This window comes from Dipodomys merriami, unplaced genomic scaffold (genome assembly GCF_024711535.1).
Source record: "Dipodomys merriami isolate MVZ:Mamm:240054 unplaced genomic scaffold, mDipMer1.0.p SCAF_477, whole genome shotgun sequence".
Lineage (NCBI taxonomy): Eukaryota > Metazoa > Chordata > Mammalia > Rodentia > Heteromyidae > Dipodomys > Dipodomys merriami.
This window is the reverse complement of record NW_027206043.1, coordinates 637449-658769: the sequence shown is the minus strand read 5'-3', so window position 1 is coordinate 658769 and position 21321 is coordinate 637449. Positions and strand designations below refer to the sequence as shown.

Here is a 21321-nt window from a genome sequence, read left to right as displayed (position 1 = left end):
CTGTGTCCCAGCAGACACCAGTCACCTGTCCCAGTGTGTCCAGCTCCTGTCTGTCCTCCCTTCACTCACCCAAAGCATAGAAGGGTGCCAAGGTTGACTCATGGCTTTACCAACTCAGACAGAAGCTCCTGCCCACCCCTCCTGCTACCCCAAAGAGATTCATGAACCCCAGAAGTGCCCTCAAGTCCAGGCCTTCCACCTCTATTCACACTCTATTCACAGTATCAAGATTGAACTCTCAAGGCCTGGGCACTGCCCTGAGCTTTCTGACTAAAGGCTAGCCACTCTACCACTTGAGTCTGCTCCCACTTTCTAGGTGGTTAATTAGTGCCAAGTCTTAGGACATTTCTGCCCAGGCTGGCTCTGGACCAGGCTCCTCAGCCTGAGTATCCTGAACACATGACCTGAGTCACATGTGTCCAGGTACAAGTCTTTCTTTTCATATCCCAACTCTAGCCCTTGCATCCACCCACCCCATCACCTGTTTCTAAGTTCCCTACCTAATTGGCGGTATTACCAAAATGTACCAGTCTGATACCAAGGATAGGGAAATTCAAACAGGGAGTAAGAGTAGAGGTTGTAACAGGCATTCTTCCACTGGGCTGGCTTGTCATCTTGGGGAAAACGGCCACTTTCTTTTTTGCGGTTCTGGAGTTTTAACCAAGGGCCTTGTGCTTGCTAAGCAGGTGCTTTGCATTACTGAGCCCTTTCAGCCCTGGTTGTTTTTGATATAGGGAGTGGAAAATGTACTTTAGGTGTGAACCATAAGCCGGGATGACGCTTAGCTTTGTCCACTTGGAAGGCTGGTAGACTACCATGATCCTGATTTCCACTTGCCCTGCAGCTAGGATTACAGGTGTGAAGCACCAGCATCTGGCCTCAGCCATTTCTCTAGCAGCAGAAAAAGCTGCCCCCCTAAAATTGCTACCTTTAGTTGCCTGTTGTCCATCCTCCTCGCAGAAGGAGACTCAAAAGGAGGAAGACACAAAACTTAATTTAATAGAAATTTTGTTTGTAGTTCTTACAATCTCAGTGTGAGCCAAGTTGGAACCTGTTACCCCACCCACAAGTGGCCCAGTCCTGGGGGCAGGGCAGGAAAGGAGGGGATGGGAAGAGGCCCCATTCCTCCTCAGTGCCGGGGGTCCGGACACGCCACCTTTCTCCTCTCTTTCCCCCCCCCCCACCTCTGGGCTGTAAGGAGAGCAGATGGAATCTCAAGCCTGTGGCTTCTCCTCCACACTTTTGTTCCTGGGGTTGGAGGGAAATAACTAAGGGGACCAGAAGGGACATGTCAATCAACAGTGACCAGAGCCAGGGGTGAGGACTGTAGAATTGAAGACAAAACACCAGTAAAAAAAAAAAAAAAAAAAAAAAAAAAAAGAAAAAGAAAAAAATTAGGCGGGGGAAACAAAACCAAAATCCACCCCCAATCTGAACCCGCCTAGGAAAAAAGAAAGTTCTGTAGTCTCATAGAGACATTATTTGGCGCGCCGGCTCGGCGGCAGGAGCGCTCAGGCCTCAGTCCAGCCCTGGCGGCGGGTGGCCCGGCCTCTACAGCTCGTCCTTAGCCTGGCCAGCAGCTTCTTCCTCCTCCTCTTCCTCCTTGTCCTCCTCCTCCTCTTCATCCTCATCTTTGTCATCTTCGTCCTCCTTGTCCTCCGCTTCTTCCTCCTCCTTGCGCTTCTTGTCTTCCTCCTCTTCCTTTAGCCTCTGCTCCTCGTCCTGTTTGTCCTTCATCTGCTTTTCTGCTGCCTGAGAACAGATTGGGTCCCTTCAGCACCAGGGCCCCCGGCCTGCCAGTCCCGCCCCATCCCCGACCCCAAGGGGGAACGAGCCCCACCTTTGTGACGCCCCACGTCTCATTGCCGAACTCCTCTGCGTATGCCTCATCATTGGTGATGAGGAAGTTGTCAAAGATGGTGCCAGACTTGACCTGGGGAAGGTGAACAGAAGAGGAAGTGAGATGATCTGGACAGGGCTCCACCTGCCTGCTTCTGTTTCTGTCTGCTACAATGGCTGCATCTGCAAGGTGCTGAGTATGTGGCTCAGTGGTAGAGCGCTTGCCTAGCATGCATGAAGCCCTGGCTTCCATTCCTCACTACCACATATACAGAAAAAACTGCAAGTGGCGCTATGGCTCAAGTAGTAGAGAGCTAGCCCTGAGCAAAAGAAGCTCAGCGACAGTGCCCAGGTCCTGAGATCAAACCCAGGACTGACAAAAAAAAAAAAAAAAAAAAAATGCTGGCAGCCAGGTACCAATGGCTTATACTTGTCACCCTAGCTACTCAGGAGGCTGAGATCCGAGGATCATGGTTCAAAGCAGGGAAGTGTATAAGACTCATCTCCAATTAACCACCAGAAAACCAGAAGTGGTGCTGTCGCTCAAGTGGTACAGCACTAGCCGTGAGCTAAAGAGCTCAGGGACAGCGCCCAGGCCCAGAGTTCAAGTCCCACCACCAACCAAAAAATAAATAAATAAAAAGATGCTGGGGATGGTGGCACACTGTTATAATCTCAGCTGCCTCAGGAGGCTATAAAGCAGGGAATCCAGAGTTCTGACCTGCTTTCAGCTATCTAGCAAGACATGCCTGCCTCTTCAGGAAAAATAAGGGTACAAACAGTGCTGATATTGATGTTCAAAGGACAAGATGGGCTGCACTCCTGGGGTTCAAACCCCAGCTCTGCCATTTCCTACCTACGTGACCTTGGGCTCCCAACTTCACTTTTCTGCACAAGGCTCCTTCATCTGTGAAGCGGGGATTCACCCCTTTGTGCAGATCTTTTTTAGGCACCTAATATGCCTGTTAGAAACCCAGTTCCTGCTAACTGGCAATAGCTTGATGAACTAATTTGTATAAAGTACTTTGAGAACCTCAAGGGAGGGAGGTTGAATGAATAGAGAAAAACTAAGAAATACTTAAGAAATGGTGCTGTGGCTCAAGTGGTAGAGCACTTGCCTTGAGCTGAAGAGCTGAGGGACAGTGCCCAGGCCCAGAGTTCAGGCCCCACGACCAACAAAAAAATTTTTTAAAAATTAAAAAAAGAAAACATGTACCAAACCCAAGGACCTGATTTCAATTCCAAATGTTCAGGGGAGAGGGGGGCACAAAAGCAGAATGTAGCCGGGCGCTGGTGGCTCACGCCTATAATCCTAGCTACTCAGGAGGCTGAGATCTGAGGATCTCGGTTCAAAGCCAGCCTGGGCAGGAATGTCCGTGAGACTCTTATCTTCAATAAACCACTAGAAAACCAGAAGTGGTGCTATGGTTTAAGTGGTAGAGCACTAGCCTTGTGCTGAACAGCGCAGGGACAGGGCCCAGAGTTGAAGCCCCACAACTGACAAAAAAACAGAACAAAAAAAAAAAAAAACAGAACGTAGTGACTTAGCTCCTCAGGAAACAGATCTGAGGATCTGTCTGAAGCCAGCCTGTGCAGAAAAGTCTGAGATTCATCTCCAATTAATCACAGAAAAAGCTGGAAGTGGGCTGTAGCAAAAGGAGCTCAGGGACAGTGAGTGCCTAGGCCCAGAGTCAACGCCCAGGACTGGCAGGAAAAAAAAAAACTAAGAAACAGTGCACGTCACACACACACACACACACACACACACACACACACACGCACGCACGCACGCACGCACACGCACACGCACACACGCACACGCACACACGCACACACATGCACGTACCACCTTGGACACCTTGGCAAGAGACCTGCTTGGATTCAAAGCCCAGGCTTGTCCCTTCCTCCAGCCTCCCAGGTGACTCTAACACTCTGGGGGATGCTTGTCTCACCTGCCAGAGGTCCAGGCCCAGCACTGCAAAGTTATCATAAGCATAGATGTTGGCATCAGGAGAGTACTCAGGGTTGTCGATCTCTGGGTGAATCCACGTGCCCTTGTAATCAGGGTTATCAATCTGCCGTGGCTTCCACTCACCCTACAGAAGGGAACCAGAAGGTGAGCGCAGAGATGGATGGGTACACTCCTGAGCAGAGCCCTAAGCCCTGGCTTGCTTTGCGCAGTCCCAACCCAGGGCCGTGCATGCTCTTAGCAGGCGCTCACACTCACCTTGTACTCAGGGTTCTGAATGACTGGGGGTTCCCACTCTCCATCCATCTCCTCATCCCAGTCCTCAGGCTTCTTAGCATCAGGGTCAGGGATGTGCTCAGGCTTGTCCCAGTCCTAGGGGTACACCAGAAGGTCAGAGGGGGGCCTTGCTGTCCTCCACTCTGTGAGGTGGCAGGAGAGAAGCGCTGCCCAGGCACCAACCTCAGGCTTGGAGTCTGTGGGGTCATCGATCTTGGCCCGCTCGTCCCAGTCTTCTGGCTTGGAAGCGTCAGGGTCCTTGATCTTCTTGGGGGGCAGGAAGTCCCAATCATCCTCCAGGGACCCTGACTCCACCTGGCTGTTGTCGATCTTCACCTCGTAGGTGTTGTCAGGCCGAACGATCAGCGTGTACAGGTGAGTGAATTCATCATCCTGAAGAGGGAGGGAAGGTGGGAGTTGAGCCCCGCCCACTTGGCTGGCTTGGGGCCTTCCCTGAAGGACAGCCTTTTACTGCCAGCCCCAGGCACACCTTGCACCGGATGTCCTTGTTGATCAGCACGTTCTTGCCCTTGTAGTTGAAAATGACATGAACCTTCTTGGTGCCAGGACCGCAGATGTCAGGGCCTGGGTGGAAAGTATATCACTTAAGGGTCACAAATTGAACTGCCAACACAGGGCAGCCCCGCCCCTCTTTCTGAAAGGAAAACTTATTTTCCTTTTTGTACGTTTAAGACAGGACAGGGGTCTTGCAGCGACTCTCCGTCCTGCTCCAGCCTTCCCACACTCCCATGTAGTAAAATTACAGCTGTATGTTACCATACTAGACCAGAAGACCCAATTCTTTTTTTTTTTTTTTTTGCTTTTTGCTTATGTGGTGCTGAGGAATTGAACCCAGGGCCTCTGGCATGCAAGGCAAGCACTTTACCTCTGAGCCACCTTCCCAGCCCAAAGATATTACTTTTTTTTTTTTTTGGTTCTGGTCATGGGGCCTGAACTCTGGGCCTGGGCTCTGTCCCTCAGTTTTCAGCTCAAGGCTAGCGCTCCACCACTTGAACCACAGCACCACTTTCGGGTTTTTTCTTTTTGCTTATAGGGTGCTGAGGAATCAAACCCAGGGCCTCAGGCATGCAAGGCAAGTGCTCTACCACTGAGCCACCTTTCCAGCCCTAGAAGACCCAATTCTTAAACTCAGGTCTATTAAAGCTGAAAAGATGAGGTTGGGATCTTGAATCTGTCCTTAACAGGGCTCTATGTAGGGCCCAAAGTGCAAGTGACTAATCAGTGCTCTAAAGCACCTCATGCTCATTTGTAAACTCAGAAAATACCCTAGGCCAATGACTGCCCTACCCAACTGTCATTACATGAAATCTCTACTTAGCTATTCTACAGAAAAAGTCTAAGTCTGATCACTTAGGGGCTTTCTAAAAGATCACCTTCCTGGATTACAAGGAATCTACTCTCTCTCCAGCTGAGGGGCCACTCACCGAACATTATGTTGTACTCAGAGTCTCCGTGCATGTCCTTCTGGTCCAGATTACCGGGAAACAGCTTCACGTAGCCGCCTCCACAGTCGATGTTCTGTTCGTGCTTTACGGTGAACTGGACCACTAGCGTCTGACCCTTGTTGCTGAAAGGCTCGAATCTGGCCGACAGAGCGTAAAATCGGGCATCCTGGCTGGTCTGCAGCCCTAAGATTGGGATAGCACTGAGGTTACCATAGAGAGTGCCCCTCCCCCTGCCGCGGACCTCCATCCTGGGACACACAGATGACCTCGCCCACTTCGTTCCCCCCACCAACCTCACAGCTCAAGTATGCTGACTCCAGCTCTACAGCCAGGAAGTCCTCCTGCATACCCGCACCCGATCCCAGACTCTTCTTACCTTTATCTTTCTCCTGATCACCGTAGAACTTGCCGGAACTGAGGACGAATTTGCCAAAGTCTGATTTGTGTTTGGATTCGATCCAACGAGAAGTCCAATCATCTGGAGAGGGGGGATGGGGGTGGCTCAGAGGGGCGGGCAGGTCAGCGGGGTTGGATCCCTTCACCCCAAATCCACCAGGAGCTACAAAGCGGCGGCTGAGCGAGGGGGGGAATGGGTGGGCGGGGCGGGACAAAGTGAGACCAACCCCCCAAGTCTCCCCTCCCCAGTCTCCCGGTTGACATTTTGTGAGCGGCTCGAGATCCTCGGGCGAACCCTTACTCCCGCCCCGGGAGGCCGCTGCGTCCTCCGAGCTCCCCGAGGAGGAGGAACAGGAATCGCCCGCGGCTCGGGTCCCCGAGGGCCACCGTGTTGGCCCTCGGAGCGATAATTACAGGCGACAGACAAGGCAGCTCGGGCTGGGGGGAGGGGGAGGGGGCGCCGGCCGAGTCGTTGAGATGGCCTCGAGACCAGAAGCAGGCGTTACCTCCATCCAGAAACTGCTCCTTGAAGTACACGGCGGGCTCGGCGATAGCCAGGCCGAAGAGGCCGAGCAGGAGGGGAACGGGTAGCAGCATGGCGGGCCGAGGGGGCGGCGGCGCGCGGGCCCTTTAAAACGATCCTCCAGCAGCAGCTCTGCAGCACCGACGGACGCCGCTGCCGGCTGCCCGCTTTTATATCTGCCCGCCTCTCACACCAACCTGGACCGACCTTAGAGCCCGCCCCTGAGTCTTTATCATTGGTGCAGAGCCACAAGCCTCCCTTTTTATTGGGTAGCTGGCCGAGCAGCATGTTCGGTTGTGCCTCGGAACGCTGGGATCCCAGATGGCCGATTTCTATTGGTTGCAGTACTGGCCAATGAGGGTCGACCACGCGTTGTGGGGGACGCCCTCTGGTGGGGTGGAGGGGGGCCGCGAGCCCCCTCCGGCGAAGTCATGTGACCAGGCCTCAGCCCAACCCCGCCTGCGTCCTCGCGAGTCCGCTCCCCACCTGGTCGTTTAAAGAACCCGCGCGAGCGGCCGCTGGAGTCGGGCGCCCGGGTTCGGGGACCCCCGCCCCACCCTCGTACCCTTCCATCCCCTCCGCCTGACTCCCGGGTTTTGGGGAACGCCCTGCCCGGACGTGATCTCTCTTCTCTCCCTCTTTCACCGGGATGGGTCATAGATCCTGGGGCTCCCCTTGTACCCCAATGTCACCCAGCCGAAGCAAGCCAGACCAGCGGTCCGACTGCCAGCCGTGCCGCGTGTGCCTCTGAAGTTACAAGCGCTCCTGAGACCCCGGGACAGGCGGCCCTGGCCCGAGGCCGGCTATCAGGAGTGCTGCTGAGCGCGCCCGTGGCCCAGCCTGTACATCCTAGACACTCAGGAGGCTGGGATCTGAGGATCACGGTTCGAAGCCACCCTGGGGAGAAAAGACTTTTACCTCCAGCTAACCACCAAAAAAGAAAGAAAGAAAGAACCGAAACCAAACAAAACAGTCGGAAGTGGTGCTGTGTAACTCAAGTGGCAGAAGTGCTGGCTTGAGGGTGTGACTGCGGGTGTAGTTGGCTCAGGGTGGGGGGGTGGGCAGGGAAATTCCTCTCACCTGTAGCTGTCAGCTCAGCTCCAGCTCTGTCCTCAACTGCTAAATGGTTGGGGTCCGTGTTCTGTGGTCTCCCACAAACGGCCTGACTTTTGCAATTAAACCGCCATCACCCCTAGTAGACTGGGAGTTAAGTTTGGGAATAAGAAATTTGCCTACAGATGGTCATGAAGATAAGGCCTTAAGGAAATAAGCAGGACCCCTGAAACGGGAGTCTTCACTGGTTAAGACATTCACAACACTACTTTTCTCCCTTTATTATAAGAAAGAAAGAAACCTAGGGGTTTTCCAAACAGGAAATGGGGCTTAGAATTGAGGACACTGGAGTAAAACTGGGATGGGGGAAGGGGTTAATGCTGGCAAAAGGCCGGAGAAGGGATCTTTCTCAGAAAAATTCAGATAGGGAAAGCTGGAAAATAAAGACTCTGCTCCCCATCCCCCAAAAGTCCATTACTTAGTCTTGCCCACTTTGGATCCCTCTGGAAAACAACCAAGACCCAAATGACTAGCCTAGGCCTGCTGGTCACTCTCCCTCTTGTCCTATGTCACACACGTGTCAGCTTGGGTGACACCGAACAGGCCTTAAAACTTTGTTGGGGCTGGGAAGGTAGTTCAGCGGTAGAGTGCTTGCCTCACATGCATGAGACCCTCAGCACCACATAAACAGAAAAAGCCTGAAGTAGGTGCTGTGGCTCAAGTGGTAGAGCGCTTGCCTTGAGCTGAAGAGTGGAGGGACAGCGCCCAGGCCCAGAGTTCAAGCCCCACAAACAACAACAACAAAAAAACAACACTTTGTTGCTGGGCCCTGGTGGCTCAGGCCTGTAATCCTAGTATTAGGAAAGTGGAGAACAGAAAAGGAATAGACAGGACTTGGTCATCAACAAGCTAGGACTTTATTGCCAGTGAGGGGCACAGACCTTCCAACAGGTTTAGAGGTTGTATAAGGGACTGGATTTGGGCAGGGTTTATGTGTCTTAACAAGGAAACAAAATTAAAAAAAAAAAGTCTGTGGTCTTTTGGGGGCCAAGGGCGTTGTTCAGGGCCAGGTCCACGGTAGAATGCTTCACCTGGGGTGAAGAAGCCTCCAGCTAAGCCAAGGTCAGAATGACCTGCCTGCCGGCAAGCCTGTGAGCACCCACCCGATGATGTGTTTGACCTGGGGGAATAAGGCAGCAGTCAGTCCTTCACTAGCTACTCAGGAGACTGGGATCTGAGGGTCGCAGTTCCTAGTCAGCCCAGGCATAAAGTCCCTGAGACTTTCTTGTCTCTGATGAACTGTCAGAAAACCAGGAGTGGTGCTGTGGCTCAAAGTGGTAGAGGACTAACCTTGAGCAAAAAGAGGTTAGGGACAGGGCCCAGGCCCTGAGTTCAAACCCCAGAACCAACACACGCACAAACCAGTTGTATTGCATACTAATGCTGCTGAGGCTGGAAAATGGACAGTTCAAAGTCTACCTGGACCACATAGTGAGACTCAAATCAAAACTACTTGTTTTTCTTCTTCTTTTTTTTTTTTTTTGGTCACTCATGGGGCCTGAATTCTTTTTGCTCAAGGTTAGGGTTCTACTACTTAGAGTCATAGCAATACGTCCAGTTTTCTGGTGATAAATTAGAGATAAGAGTCTCACAGACTTTTCTGCCTGGGCTGACTCTGAGTCACAATCCTCAAGTTTCAGCCTTCTGAGGAACTAGGACTGCAGGTATGAGCCACCTATGCCTGGCTAAAACTACCTATTTTTTTTTCCGATTATTATTATTGGTCCTAGGGCTTGAACACTGGGCCTGGTGCTGTCCCTGAGTTCTTCAACTCAAGGCAAGTGATCAACTACTACCACTTAAGCCCCAGCACCACTGCCTAAAACTACCTAGTTTTCTAACATAATCTCTTCCTGCATATGAACGATAGATGGTCATTTGAAATGTGGTTGATCTCAATGAGATTTGCTACAAGTGTAAAACATGTATTTGATTTTAAAGATTTAATATAAGAAAACGATGCTAGGAATGTGGCTTAGTGGTACAATGCTTGCCTAGCATGCATGAAGCCCTGGGTTCCATTCCACATAAACAGAAAAAGTTGGAAGTGGCATTATGCTCAGGGACAGTGCCCAGGTCCTGAGTTCAAGCACCAGGACTGGCAAAAAAAAAAAAAAAAAAAAAGTAGAAAAGACTGTATCAACAATCTTTTTCTCCCCTTCCCAGGATGTCATGCTCTCATTTCTTTATTGCTGCTCAGCTGATGCTTTACCACTCAAACCATTCCTCCAGTCCAGCTTTTGCTGGTCTATTGGAGATGAATCTTTCAGAACTTGTGCCTTGGTTGGTTTCCAACCACTCTCTTCCAGGTCTTAGCCTTTTGCTTATCTGGGATAACCTGTGTGAGCCAATGTACTATGCCTGGCTGGTATTGTTTGTTGCTCATTCTCTATCATGAATGATACCCAAGAAATGTTTATGGGGCAGAAATGAATGTTTGTTCACCCTATGGTCCAAAGACCTATGAAGGGTCTAGGGGTGGGAAGATGGCTCAATGGTAGCATGCTTGACTCACATGCATGAGGCCCTGGTTTCATTCCTCAGCACCACATAAACAGAAATATCTGCAAGTGGCGCTGTGGCTCAAGTGGTAGAATGTTAGCCTTGAGCTGAAGAGCTGAGGGACAGCGCCCAGGCCCAGAGTTCAAGTCCTATGACCAGCACGCGCGCGCACACACACACACACACACACACACACCCCAAAACAAAACAGAAACCTATGAAGGGTCTAGGAAGAATCCATAAATACCTCAAAATTGTGGTGCCATCAGAACCAAATAAATTTAGGTTTTCAAATGCATCAAATCATCCTTATTCATCTAAGGTCAAGATTCCAAATTTGAGATAATTCAGATGTGTGGGGTTGGGTTGTAAAAAATAAATTCACAGGCCAAGCCCCAGTGGCTCATGCCTGTCATCCTAGCTACTCAGGAGGCTGAGATCTGAGGATGGCAGTTCAAAGCCAGCCTGAGCAGGAAAGTCCATGAGATTCTTACCTCCAGTAAACCACCAGAAACCTGGCAATGATGTGCTGTGGCCTGGGTCCTGTCCCTGAGCCTCTTTGTGCCATCTATCTATCTATCTATCTATCTATCTATCTATCTATCTATCTATCTATCCATCTATCTATCTCTTGAGCCACAGTGCCACTTCTGATTTTCCTAAATAGTTCATTGGAGAAAAGTCTCACAGATTTTCTGCCTGGTTTTGGCTTCCAACGGTGATGCTCCAGAATAACAAGGATTAAAAAAGAGGGAGCTGGTCCCATACTGGTTTTTTTTTTGGGGGTCCGGTCGTGGGCCTGAACTCTGGGCCTGGGCGCTGTCCCTCAGATCTTCAGCTCAAGGCTAGCACTCTACCACTTGAGCCACAGTGCCGCTTCCGGCTTTTTTTTCTGCTTATGTGGTGCTGAGGAATCGAACCCAGGGCCTCATGCATGCAAGGCAAGCGCTCTACCACTGAGCCACCTTCCCAGCCCCCCCATACTGTTTTTGAAATAAGATCTTGCTGGCTTTGTTCCAGCTAACATTAAGGATCGCGGTTCAAAGCCAGCCTGGGTAGGAAAGTCCGTGAGACTCTTCTCTCCAAGGAACCACCAGCAAACCCGAAGTGGCGCCGTGGCTCAAGCTGTAGAGCGCTCGCCTTGAGCTGAAGAGCTGAGGGACAGGGCCCGGGCCCAGAGTTCAAGCCTCACGACCCACCAAGAAAAAAAGAAAGAATAAAGAAAGTGAACTTCAGTCCCCTTCAAGCCATCAGTGTATCCTCGCTGGTCAACCAAAAGCCACTCACTTCTCCACAGTGCAGGTGTAACGGACAGAGCCCATCCAATCCAGTGAGCGTCCATTCCCACACTTAAGATGGCGGCCCCGTAGTCACGCACGACGGGCCGCCACACTCAAGATGGCGCCACTTCCGGTTCCGCTCCCATAGTCCCGCCCCCGGGCTTTGAACACGCTGTGCGCACTGGGAGCAGACATGGCGGACGGTCCGGTGGCGGAGCAGCTGCTCCGGCGGCTGGAGGCGGCCGATGGCGGCCTGGACAGCGCGGAGCTGGCGTCCCAGCTGGGCGTGGAGCACCAGGCGGTGGTGGGCGCCGTGAAGAGCCTGCAGGCCCTCGGCGAGGTGAGCAGGCTCCCGGGGTGGGTGGGGGGCGGGGGTCCGCCCTGGGTCCGGGCCCGGCGGCCTCAGGTCGAGGTGGGGATAGATCCACCCGGGTGCCCCGGCCGGGGACTCTGGAACGAGTGAATGTGGGGGCCATCGGTTCCTCGGTCTGTGAGAAACGTCTGTGGAGTCTGATGCATGGCCCCGGTGTGTGGGACTGGGGTTGGGGTGTGATGGCGGACGGGGAGGACGGTTGCGATCTAATCAGAGTGGTTCTCAAATGACCAGAGGGTGTGCGTGTGTGTGTGTGTGTGTGTGTGTGTGTGCATGCGTGTGACCCAGCAGTGATGCCTGACTGACGCAGATTTGGGGTGCAGGGAAAACAGCCCCGATGGATAGGACAGCAGAATCGGGTGTGGGCCTGTGGAGAGGAAAGCATAGTTTTAGGGATCTTTTTTTGGAGGGGAGGGAGGAGTGCTTCCCACACGTTTCTGTGGGAAGCACTGGGTTCCCTTGGGGAGCGGCAGGAAGCTGGGTCCAGGAGGGTTTAGTAACTTTCCCAGGGTCACATAGCAAGTAAAGAGTTGAACGGGGATTGGAAGAAAGGGAGGTAGAGTCTGCAGGCCCTGTCCTTTCCTTCAGTCAAAGGGCCAGAGAGACACCATCATGACAGAATTGCAAGGCCTTGTAGGGCATTTATCTCCCAGAGGTACTAGGGAGTTGGAGCACCTTTAGGAAGGACTAGTAGGGTCAAAATTAGAGGTCAAGCTAGAGGATATAGTGTTTGACTTTGGGGAGGTGGTTGTTAAGGAAAGGAGGTGGAGGACGACAGGGGTAAATCTCAGCATTCTGATGGGGCTACATGGAAGGTGATGGAGTCACAGAGGATTCTGGGGAGCTCATGGGCCACCCAGAAAGCTAGATCCATGACATCAGGATCTGTGCCATTTATTTATTATTCATTTTGTCAGTCGTGGGGCTTGAAATCTGAGCCTGAGCACTGTCCCTCAGCTCTTCAGCTCAAGGCTAGTAGTGCCCTACCACTTGAGCCACAGCACCACTTCCGGCTTTTTCTGCTTATGTGATGCTGAGGAATCCAACCCAGGGCCTCATGCATGCAAGGAAAGCACTCTACCACTGAGCCACCATCCCAGCCCTGTGCCACTTTTTTTTTTTTGGGTCCGGTTGTGGGGCCTGAACTCTGGGCCTGGGCGCTGTCCCTCAGCTCTTCAGCTCAAGGCTAGCGCTCTACCGCTTGAGCCACAGCGCCACTTCCGGCTTTTTTCTTTTTGCTTATGTGGTGCTGAGGAATCGAACCCAGGACCTCAGGCATGCAAGGCAAGCGCTCTACCACTCAGCCAACTTCTCAGCCCAAATTTTATTTTTTGTCCAGTCGTGGGGCCTGAACTCTGGGCCTGGGCGCTGTCCCTCAGCTCTTCAGCTCAAGGCAAGCGCTCTACCACTTGAGCCACAGCACCACTTCCGGCTTTTTTCTTTTTGCTTATGTGGTGCTAAGGAATCGACCCCAGGGCCTCAGGCATGCAAGGCAAGCGCTCTACCACTGAGCCACCTTCCCAGCCCTGTGCCACTTATTTTTAAAGAGAAGTTCTGTGCCTACCCTAGTCTTAGTGTTAGTTGTTGTCTAATCTTTGCCATATTCTTAGAATGATGGCATTCTTATTGTTCCCATTGGGCAGATATGACAAATGATACTCGACACAGATCAGTAACTTCACTGTTATCACTAGTAGGGGGCTAGTAAAACTGGATTTGAAATTCGTGTTCAGATTGCAGAGATCAAAGTTATGGTGGAACCAGGCACAGTTGGGCTCACCTGTAATCCCAGCTACTTAGGAAGCTGAGGTAGGATGATCAGAGTTCAAGACAGGCTGGGTAAAAGTATAAGACCTTGTCTAAAGAACAAACTAAAGGAGGCTGGGGAAGGTGGCTCAGTGGTAGAGTGCTTGCCTTGCATGCATGAGGCCCTGGGTTCGATTCCTCAGCACCACATAAGCAAAAAGAAAAAGGCCGGAAGTGGAGCTGTGGCTCAAGTGGTAGAGCGCTAGCTTTGAGCTGAAGAGCTGAGGGACAGCGCGCAGGCCCAGAGTTCAGGCCCCACGCCGGACCCTAAAAAATAAAAAAAATAAGAAGTTACGTGGTCTGGGAATGTAGCTTAGTGGTAGAATGCTTGCCTAGCATGCATGAAGCCCTGGATTCAAATCCTCGGTACCACATAAACAGAAAAGGCCAGAAATGGTGTCATTGCTCAGAGTGGTAGAATGCTAGCCTTGAGCAAAAGAAGCTCAGGGACAGCACCCAGGCTCTGAGTTCAAGCCCCACTACTGACCAAAAACAAAAACCCCAAAAACTAAGGAATCAAGCAAAAAGGCAGGGGCCTGGAGCACTTGCCTAGCATGCAGGAGGCTACGATTCCATCTCTAGCACTACAAAGGAAGAACTTCGTTGGGCACAGGTAGCTCACTCCTGTTATTCTAGCTTCTCAGGAGGCTGAGATCTGAGGATCATGGTTTGAGTCCAGACTACGCAGGGAAAGTCCTGAGACTCGTATTCCCAATGAACCACCAAAAAGCTGGAAGTGGAGCTGTGGCTCAAGTAGTAGCGCACTATCCTTGAATGAAAAAGTCAAGAGAACACAAGGCCCTGAGTTCAAGCCTCAGTAATGGCACCGCACCCCCCCCCCAAACAAAAAAAAAAGAAATTAAAAGAGAACTGTGTGTGTCACATGAAGGACCTGGAGGCTGGGCCGGGGAAGTCCTGCCTTGGGTCCCTCGGCTGGGAGGCTGGGCTTCAAATCCCAGCCTCACGTGCTGCCTGGGGAAGAGGCCTGGCTCTCACCCCACCTCCACCCGTGCTCCCCATCTCCCTGCAGGTGATTGAGGCTGAGCTTCGCTCCACCAAGCGCTGGGAGCTGACCGCGGAGGGCGAGGAGATGGCCCGGGAGGGCAGCCACGAGGCCCGCGTGTTTCAGAGTGTCCCCGCGGAGGGCCTGGCGCAGAGTGAGCTCATGGTATTTGCCTGCAAGCAGGGGTGAGGGAGTGCAGGGAGTGGGGAGGGGGCTTGCAGGGTACCCACTCACCCCTGCCTGACACCCCCAGCGGCTGCCCAGCGGGAAGGTGGGCTTCAGCAAGGCCATGTCCAACAAGTGGATCCGCGTGGACAAGAGCGCGGCCGAGGGGCCCCGTGTGTTCCGCACGGTGAGTCTCCCTGTATGCAGGTGGGCACACGGGGTGGGGGCCGCAGGGGCGCCCGGGCCTCAAACCTCACTACCTGCAGGTGGAGAGCATAGACGATGAGGTGCAGCGGCGGCTCCAGTTGGTCCAGGGGGGACAGGCCGAGAAACTGGCTGAAAAAGAAAGAAATGAACTGCGGAAGAGGAAGCTGCTGACTGAAGTGTGAGTGGCTTGAGCTGGGGAGAGGGGGATGTGGGGGAGACCATGGCTCCCCCCAGTCCGCCTTTCCATCTGCATATGTGACCCCAGGACCTTTGCCCCTGCTGTCCCTACTGGTAAGAACTCTCTTCCTGGGGCTGGGCTGGGGAAGGTGGCTCAGTGGTAGAGCGCTTGCCTTGCATGCCTGAGGCCCTGGGTTCGATTCCTCAGCACCACATAAGCAAAAAGAAAAAACCTGGAAGTGTTACTGTGGCTCAAGTGGTAGAGTGCTAGCCTTGAGCTGAAGAGCTGAGGGACAGCGGCCAGCCTCCAGAGTTTAGGCCTCATTGCCGGACCCACCAAAAAAAAAAAAAAAAAAACCTCTTCCTATGGATCTTCTGGGTCCATCCTTAGTCGGGTGCCAGGGACTCAGACCTGTAATTCTAGCTACTCACGAGGCTGAGATCTGAGGATCAAGGTTTTGTGTTTTGTCAGTCATGGGGCTTGAACTCTGGGCCTGGGTGCTGTCCCTCAGCTCTTCAGTTCAGGGTGAACACTCTACCATTTGAGCCACAGCGCCACTTCTAGTTTTCTGGTGGTTTATTAGAGATCAGAGTCTCGTGGACTTTCCTCCCTGGGCTGGCTTTGAACTGTGATGCTCACATCTCAGCCTCTTGAGTAGCTAGGATGACAGGTGTGAGCCACCAGCACCAGTGAGGATCAAGGTTTGTAGCCACTCTTATCTCCAAATAACTAGTGTTTGGGGGGGGGGGGGCCGGGAAGGTGGCTCAGTGGTAGAGCGCTTGCCTTGCATGCCTGAGGCCCTGGGTTCAATTCCTCAGCACCACATAAGCAGGAATAGCCGGAAGTGGCGCTGTGGCTCAAGTGGTCGTGTGTTTGCCTTGAGCTGAAGAGCTGAGGGACAGCGCCCAGGCCGAGTTCAGGCCCCACGACCGACCCCCCCTCCCCCCCCCCAAAAAAAAAAAAAAAAAGAAAAGAGCCAGAATGTAGTTGTGCCTCAGGAGGTAGAGTACCAACCTTGAGCAGAAAAGCCAGTGAGAGCGCAAGGCCCTGGATTCAAGCCCCAGTGCTAGCACACACACACAAAAGGCCTACCTTTGCTGACCATGGCCAAGTCACTTGGCGTCTTCTGGCCTCCGTTTCCCTGTCTGTACAGCAGCCCCCTGTCTCAGGGCTGTGGTGGCAGAGCCCTCCGGATTTCACCGCCACTGCATCCCAGCTGTTGGCTGTGCCTCGAGCAGACACTGCACACGCGTGAGCACGGGCGGGAGGCCACGCGGGGTGGCTGCGCAGCTGAGCTCCCGTGCCTTCCTCTGGCCGCAGGACCCTGAAGACCTACTGGGTAAGCAGAGGCAAGGCCTTCAGCACCAGCATCTCCAAGCAGGAGGCAGAGCTGAGCCCAGACATGCTCTCCAGGTAGCACGCTGCCCAAGGCTGTGCCCGGGCGGGGCGGGCGCTGGCGCTGGCGGGGCGGGCAGCCTTCACCAGGCTGGGGCTTCCCGTCCCCCACAGTGGCTCCTGGCAGAACCGGTCCTTCAAGCCCTACAACTTCGCAGCCCGCGGCGTGCCCCCCGACAGCGGCCACCTGCACCCCTTACTCAAGGTCCGCTCCCAGTTCCGGCAGATCTTCCTAGAGATGGGGTGAGTACGGGGCCCCGGGTGAGCACGCTGCGGCACGGCGCCGGGGCCCAGGGTGAGCACGCTGCGGCACGGCGCCGGGGCCCAGGCAAGGGCGGGCAATCAGGCTGGTCTTCCCCTAGGTTCACCGAGATGCCAACGGACAACTTCATCGAGAGCTCTTTCTGGAACTTTGATGCCCTCTTCCAGCCCCAGCAACACCCCGCGAGGGACCAGCACGACACCTTCTTCCTGCGAGGTGGGTCCATGCTGGGGTGGCTGAGGGGCCTCTGGGTTTCTGTTCACCATGGTCTAATGTCTGCTTTCCTCTGACCATGCCAGCGGTGCCTACCCCAGGCCCTTTGCTCCTGCTGCACCCTCTCCCAGGAACCAGTTTGCCCCAGATCTTCAGGGCCATCCTAGCCACTGGAGTTGAGGGCAGTGGTTCAACACTCACTTAGTCTGTGCCAGGGCCTGACTTTTCTTCCTAGCACCCAGCAGGAAAAGGAAGTTCACAGTGTACTCAGCAGATGGTTCTCTCGCTCTCTTTTTTGTGCCTCATCTGTTAACACACAGTCGAGAAAGAGGCCGAAGCCCCTCCGCTGGGGAGGGTGGTCTTTGTTGAAACAGAGGTAAAGTGAGGGAGGAGGCCATATTTTTGGAGAACTGTAGATGGGAGTGGGGCCAGTGCCAAGGTCCCGAGGCAGGAATGAGTTGTGACTAGAGAAGGAAGACACAGAGGCAGGGACAGGTCTGGGGCAGGACTTGAGTATCTTCTGGATAAGGTGGGAGCCTCACAGAGTTCTGAGCTAGAGGGGTCAGAGGGGCATGGTTTAAGTGGTAGAGCACCTGCTGAGCAAGTGCGAGGCCCTGAGTTCAAGTCTCACTGCTGCCGCTTTGGGGCTGGTTCTTGCTAGATCCAGCCGAGGCCCTGCAGCTGCCCATGGACTACGTACAGCGTGTGAAGCGGACCCACTCGCAGGGTGGCTACGGCTCCCAGGGGTGAGTCCGGACGGAGGCCGGGCCTGGGGAGAGGTGCGGGAGAGGAGGCCCGGGGAAGGAGGCCGAAGGCCAGGGCAATGCATGGACACCCGCCTTCCTTTTGCTCTGAAGTTACAAATACAGCTGGAAGCTGGATGAGGCCAAGAAGAACCTCCTCCGCACCCACACCACCTCGGCCAGCGCCCGGGCACTCTACCGCCTGGCCCAGAAGGTGCGCAGTGGCCTGGGCAGGGGAGGCTAGCGCTGGCTGGCCTCTGACCTTCTGACCCCCATCCGGGCCCCACCTGGCCTGGCTGTTACCCCCCCCCCCCCCCCAGAAGCCCTTCACACCAGCCAAGTACTTCTCCATCGACCGCGTGTTCCGCAACGAGACCCTGGACGCCACGCACCTGGCCGAGTTCCACCAGATCGAGGGCGTGGTGGCCGACCACGGGCTCAACCTGGGCCACCTCATGGGCGTCCTGCGGGAGTTCTTCACTAAGCTGGGTGAGCTGGCGGGGCGGGCTGGGGGCGGGGCCAGGGAGCAGGGAGGAGGCCACTTGCGCCATCACCCGTCACTGTCCCCTGCAGGAATCACCCAGCTCCGCTTCAAGCCGGCCTACAACCCCTACACAGAGCCCAGCATGGAGGTGTTCAGCTACCATCAAGGTCTGGGGCACCCCGTGGCATGGCCTGGGAGCCTCTTCCCTCCACGACCCCCCATACAGCTCCCTGCCTTCCTTCTGCCCTGCAGGCCTGAAGAAGTGGGTGGAAGTTGGGAACTCAGGCCTCTTTCGCCCCGAGATGCTGCTGCCTATGGGGCTCCCTGAGAATGTGTCGGTCATTGCCTGGGGGCTCTCGCTGGAGCGGTGAGTGCCCCTCCCAGACTGCCCGGCGTGGGCAGGTCCACTCATTCCTCTCAAAGGATCTGTCCTGCATGATGACACTCGGCATCTGTGTCTGCCACCGTGCTTGGGTCCATGGGAAATCCAGGTGAACTACGGCAAGACCAGGGAGTCAATGCAGCCAATAGTCGAGGCTGTGTGTCCCAGAGCCGGCAGTGCCAGCTCAGCAGACAGGGGAGTCAGGGAGGGCTTCATGGAGGAGGCAGCTCCTGAGCAGACCAGTGATAACAGGAAGACGCAGGGATGTTTCATCCAGCCAGTGCAAAGGCCCTGAGGCTGGGCTGAGCCTGGTGGGTCTGGAGAAGAGCCAGAGAGCGAGGGGGCAAATGGGAGGATATGGGGGCCGGGAGGTGGCAGGCCATGGAGGTCTTGGGGGCCACAGCGCTTTTCCTCAGCTGATGGAAGCCCTCAGGTTCCAAATGGAGAGTCTCACTGCTCACTTCCCCTTCCAGCCCCACCATGATCAAGTACGGCATCAACAACATCCGGGAGCTGGTGGGCCACAAGGTGAACCTGCAGATGGTGTACGACAGTCCTCTGTGCCGCCTGGACGTGGACACTCCCACACACACACAGGAGGCCGCGTGATCCGAGGCCCTGGACGTGGACACTCCCACGCACACACGGGAGGCCGCGTGATCCGAGGCCCTGCCGCCCTCGCCGGGCCTCTGGGGCCGGCCTGCTCTCTCCCCCGACTCATCCCGGACACGCGCCCACCAGAGGCTCTTCCTGCCACCCGGGCTGTCCAGCCGCGAAGCTGGCGGTGGCTCTGCTGGGCAATAAAGCGGGCCGCGGCCCCCATGTGAACACGCCCTCAGGGTCCAGTGGGGTCCTTCCGGCTCAGCCTGGGGCTGAATCTAGAAGAAACCAGGTGAGGGGGCCCCAGAGGGAGAGCTGGGAGCCGGGCGCCAGTGGCTCATGCCTGTCATTCTAGCCACTTAGGAGGCTGAGATCTGAGGATCAGGGTTCAAAGCCAGCCCTTGCAGGAAAAGTAAGTACGACTCTTATCTCCACTGAACCACCAGAAAAATGGAAGTGGCGGTATGGCTCAAGTGGTAGAACACTCTGCCTTGGGGCTGGGAAGGTGGCTCAGTGGTAGAGTGTTTGCCTTACATGCATGAGGCCCTGGGTTCAATTCCTCAGCACCACATAAGCAGAAAAAGCCGGAAGTGGCGCTGTAGTTCAAGTGGCAGAGCGCTAGCCTTGAGCTGAAGAGCTGAGGAACAGCGCCCAGGTCCAGAGTTCAGGCCCCACAACTGGCAAAAAACAAACAAACAAACACTCTGCCTTGAGATCAAGAGCTCAGGGACAGCACCCAGGCCCAGAGTTCAAGCCCCACGACCAACAACAACAAAAAAAAGCTGGGGAGTGGCGTGGGTCCTGGGCAGGCTGGGCCAGGCCTTCTGTGGAAGAGCAGCTCCATCTTATCAATAATAACAGTAGCCAGCCCAGGCAATGAAGTCATGAGACTCATTTCCAACTAAGCACCAAAAGGTTGCAAGTGGAGCTGTGGTTCAAATGGTAGAACACTAGCTTAGGGACAGTGCCCTGGCCCTGAGTTCAAACACACGCCAAGCTAGAGATCCCGCTGTAGTGCTGTCAGCTGAAGACTTTTTGAGTTCAGGTGCTGATGTTGAAGGAAAATAAAAGGCAAAGGGTTTGATAGTACATTGCTGTAACCCCAGCATTCAAGAGGCTGAAACATGTCATGTTTTGTAGCGACCGTCTACTCGACCAGCGAGAAAGAACGACCACCACACCAGGAGTCTTCTCAGATCACGCTTTATTGGAGAGCCTTTTAGTTGATGGGAGAGCTTGGGCGCGAGAGAGCGTGCACCTGAAACATAGCCGCTTATATAGGGAAATAGGAACGCGGGTCGGTCTATTGTTGGTCGCCTGCCTTTCACCATCACCAGGTGTCATGGGATTGGCTGGGGACTCTACCTGGCTCGCGCACGCGCAAAGCCCAGGCGTCCCGCCAAGCACCGTCTGATATGGGGTGGTTACCTCAAAGCTGCAAGGGAGTGGGCGGAGTCTCGCCCCGGCTCCCTACAATGTTTCAAGGCCAGTTCAGACTCCATAGCAAGTTCTTAGTTCAAAAAAATAAAAGGTAATTGCTGGTGGTTCACTTCTGTAATCCTAACCATTCAGGAGGCTAAGATCTGAGGATAGCAGTTCGAAACCAGCCTGGTCAGTAAAGTCTAAGAGACTCTTGTTTCTAATAAACTACTCAAAAAAAAGAAAAGCTGGTTGCCGGACACCGGTGGCTCAGGCTTGTAATCCTAGCTACTCATGAGGCTGAGATGTGAGGATTGGGGTTCAAAGTCAGCCCGGCAGGAAAAATCCGTGAGATTCTTTTTTTTTGGGGGGGGGTCTGGTCGTGGGGCCTGAACTCTGGGCCTGGGCGCTGTCCCTCAGCTCTTCAGCTCAAGGCGAGCGCTCTACCACTTGAGCCACAGCGCCACTTCCCGCTTTTTTCTTTTTGCTTATGTGGTGCTGAGGAATCGAACCCAGGGCCTCAGGCATGCAAGGCAAGCACTCTACCACTGAGCCACCTTCCCAGGGATCCCCCCCCCCATTCTTATCTCCAATAAAATCACCAGTAAAGGAAGTGATGCTGTGGCTCAAGTAGTAGAGTGCTAGCTTTGACCACAAAGAGGCTCAAGAACAGAGTCTAGTCCCTGAGTTCAAGCCCCAGGACTGGTGGGGGGGAAAGCCAGATGTA

At 54.2% G+C, this 21321-nt stretch overlaps 2 protein-coding genes across 3 annotated transcripts; one reads left to right on the top strand and one right to left on the bottom strand.

The window, feature by feature from the left end:
- Positions 1-978: 978 nt before the first annotated feature.
- LOC138808792 (calreticulin) lies at positions 979-6609 on the bottom strand. The gene is made up of 9 exons (XM_069994995.1): positions 6453-6609; positions 5927-6028; positions 5530-5733; positions 4575-4669; positions 4268-4477; positions 4067-4180; positions 3792-3935; positions 1841-1933; positions 979-1752 (listed from the first exon to the last, which is right to left on the bottom strand). Exons 1-9 carry the CDS (start codon positions 6541-6543, stop codon positions 1552-1554), a joined length of 1254 nt encoding a protein of 417 aa, XP_069851096.1. The 5' UTR covers positions 6544-6609; the 3' UTR covers positions 979-1551.
- Positions 6610-11551: 4942 nt separating this feature from the next.
- On the top strand, positions 11552-19408 carry LOC138808791 (phenylalanine--tRNA ligase alpha subunit). Of its 2 annotated transcripts, none has more exons than XM_069994994.1 (13): positions 11552-11704; positions 14574-14711; positions 14800-14898; positions 14978-15096; positions 16417-16509; positions 16606-16734; positions 16854-16969; positions 17628-17712; positions 17824-17923; positions 18033-18198; positions 18283-18360; positions 18446-18560; positions 19049-19408. In XM_069994994.1, the coding sequence occupies exons 1-13, from the start codon at positions 11558-11560 to the stop codon at positions 19182-19184; spliced, it is 1521 nt and encodes a 506-aa protein (XP_069851095.1). In that variant the 5' UTR covers positions 11552-11557; the 3' UTR covers positions 19185-19408. The 2 variants fall into 2 exon arrangements, with proteins under 2 accessions (XP_069851095.1, XP_069851094.1); XM_069994993.1 differs by having other exon boundaries at positions 18030-18198.
- Positions 19409-21321: the final 1913 nt, after the last annotated feature.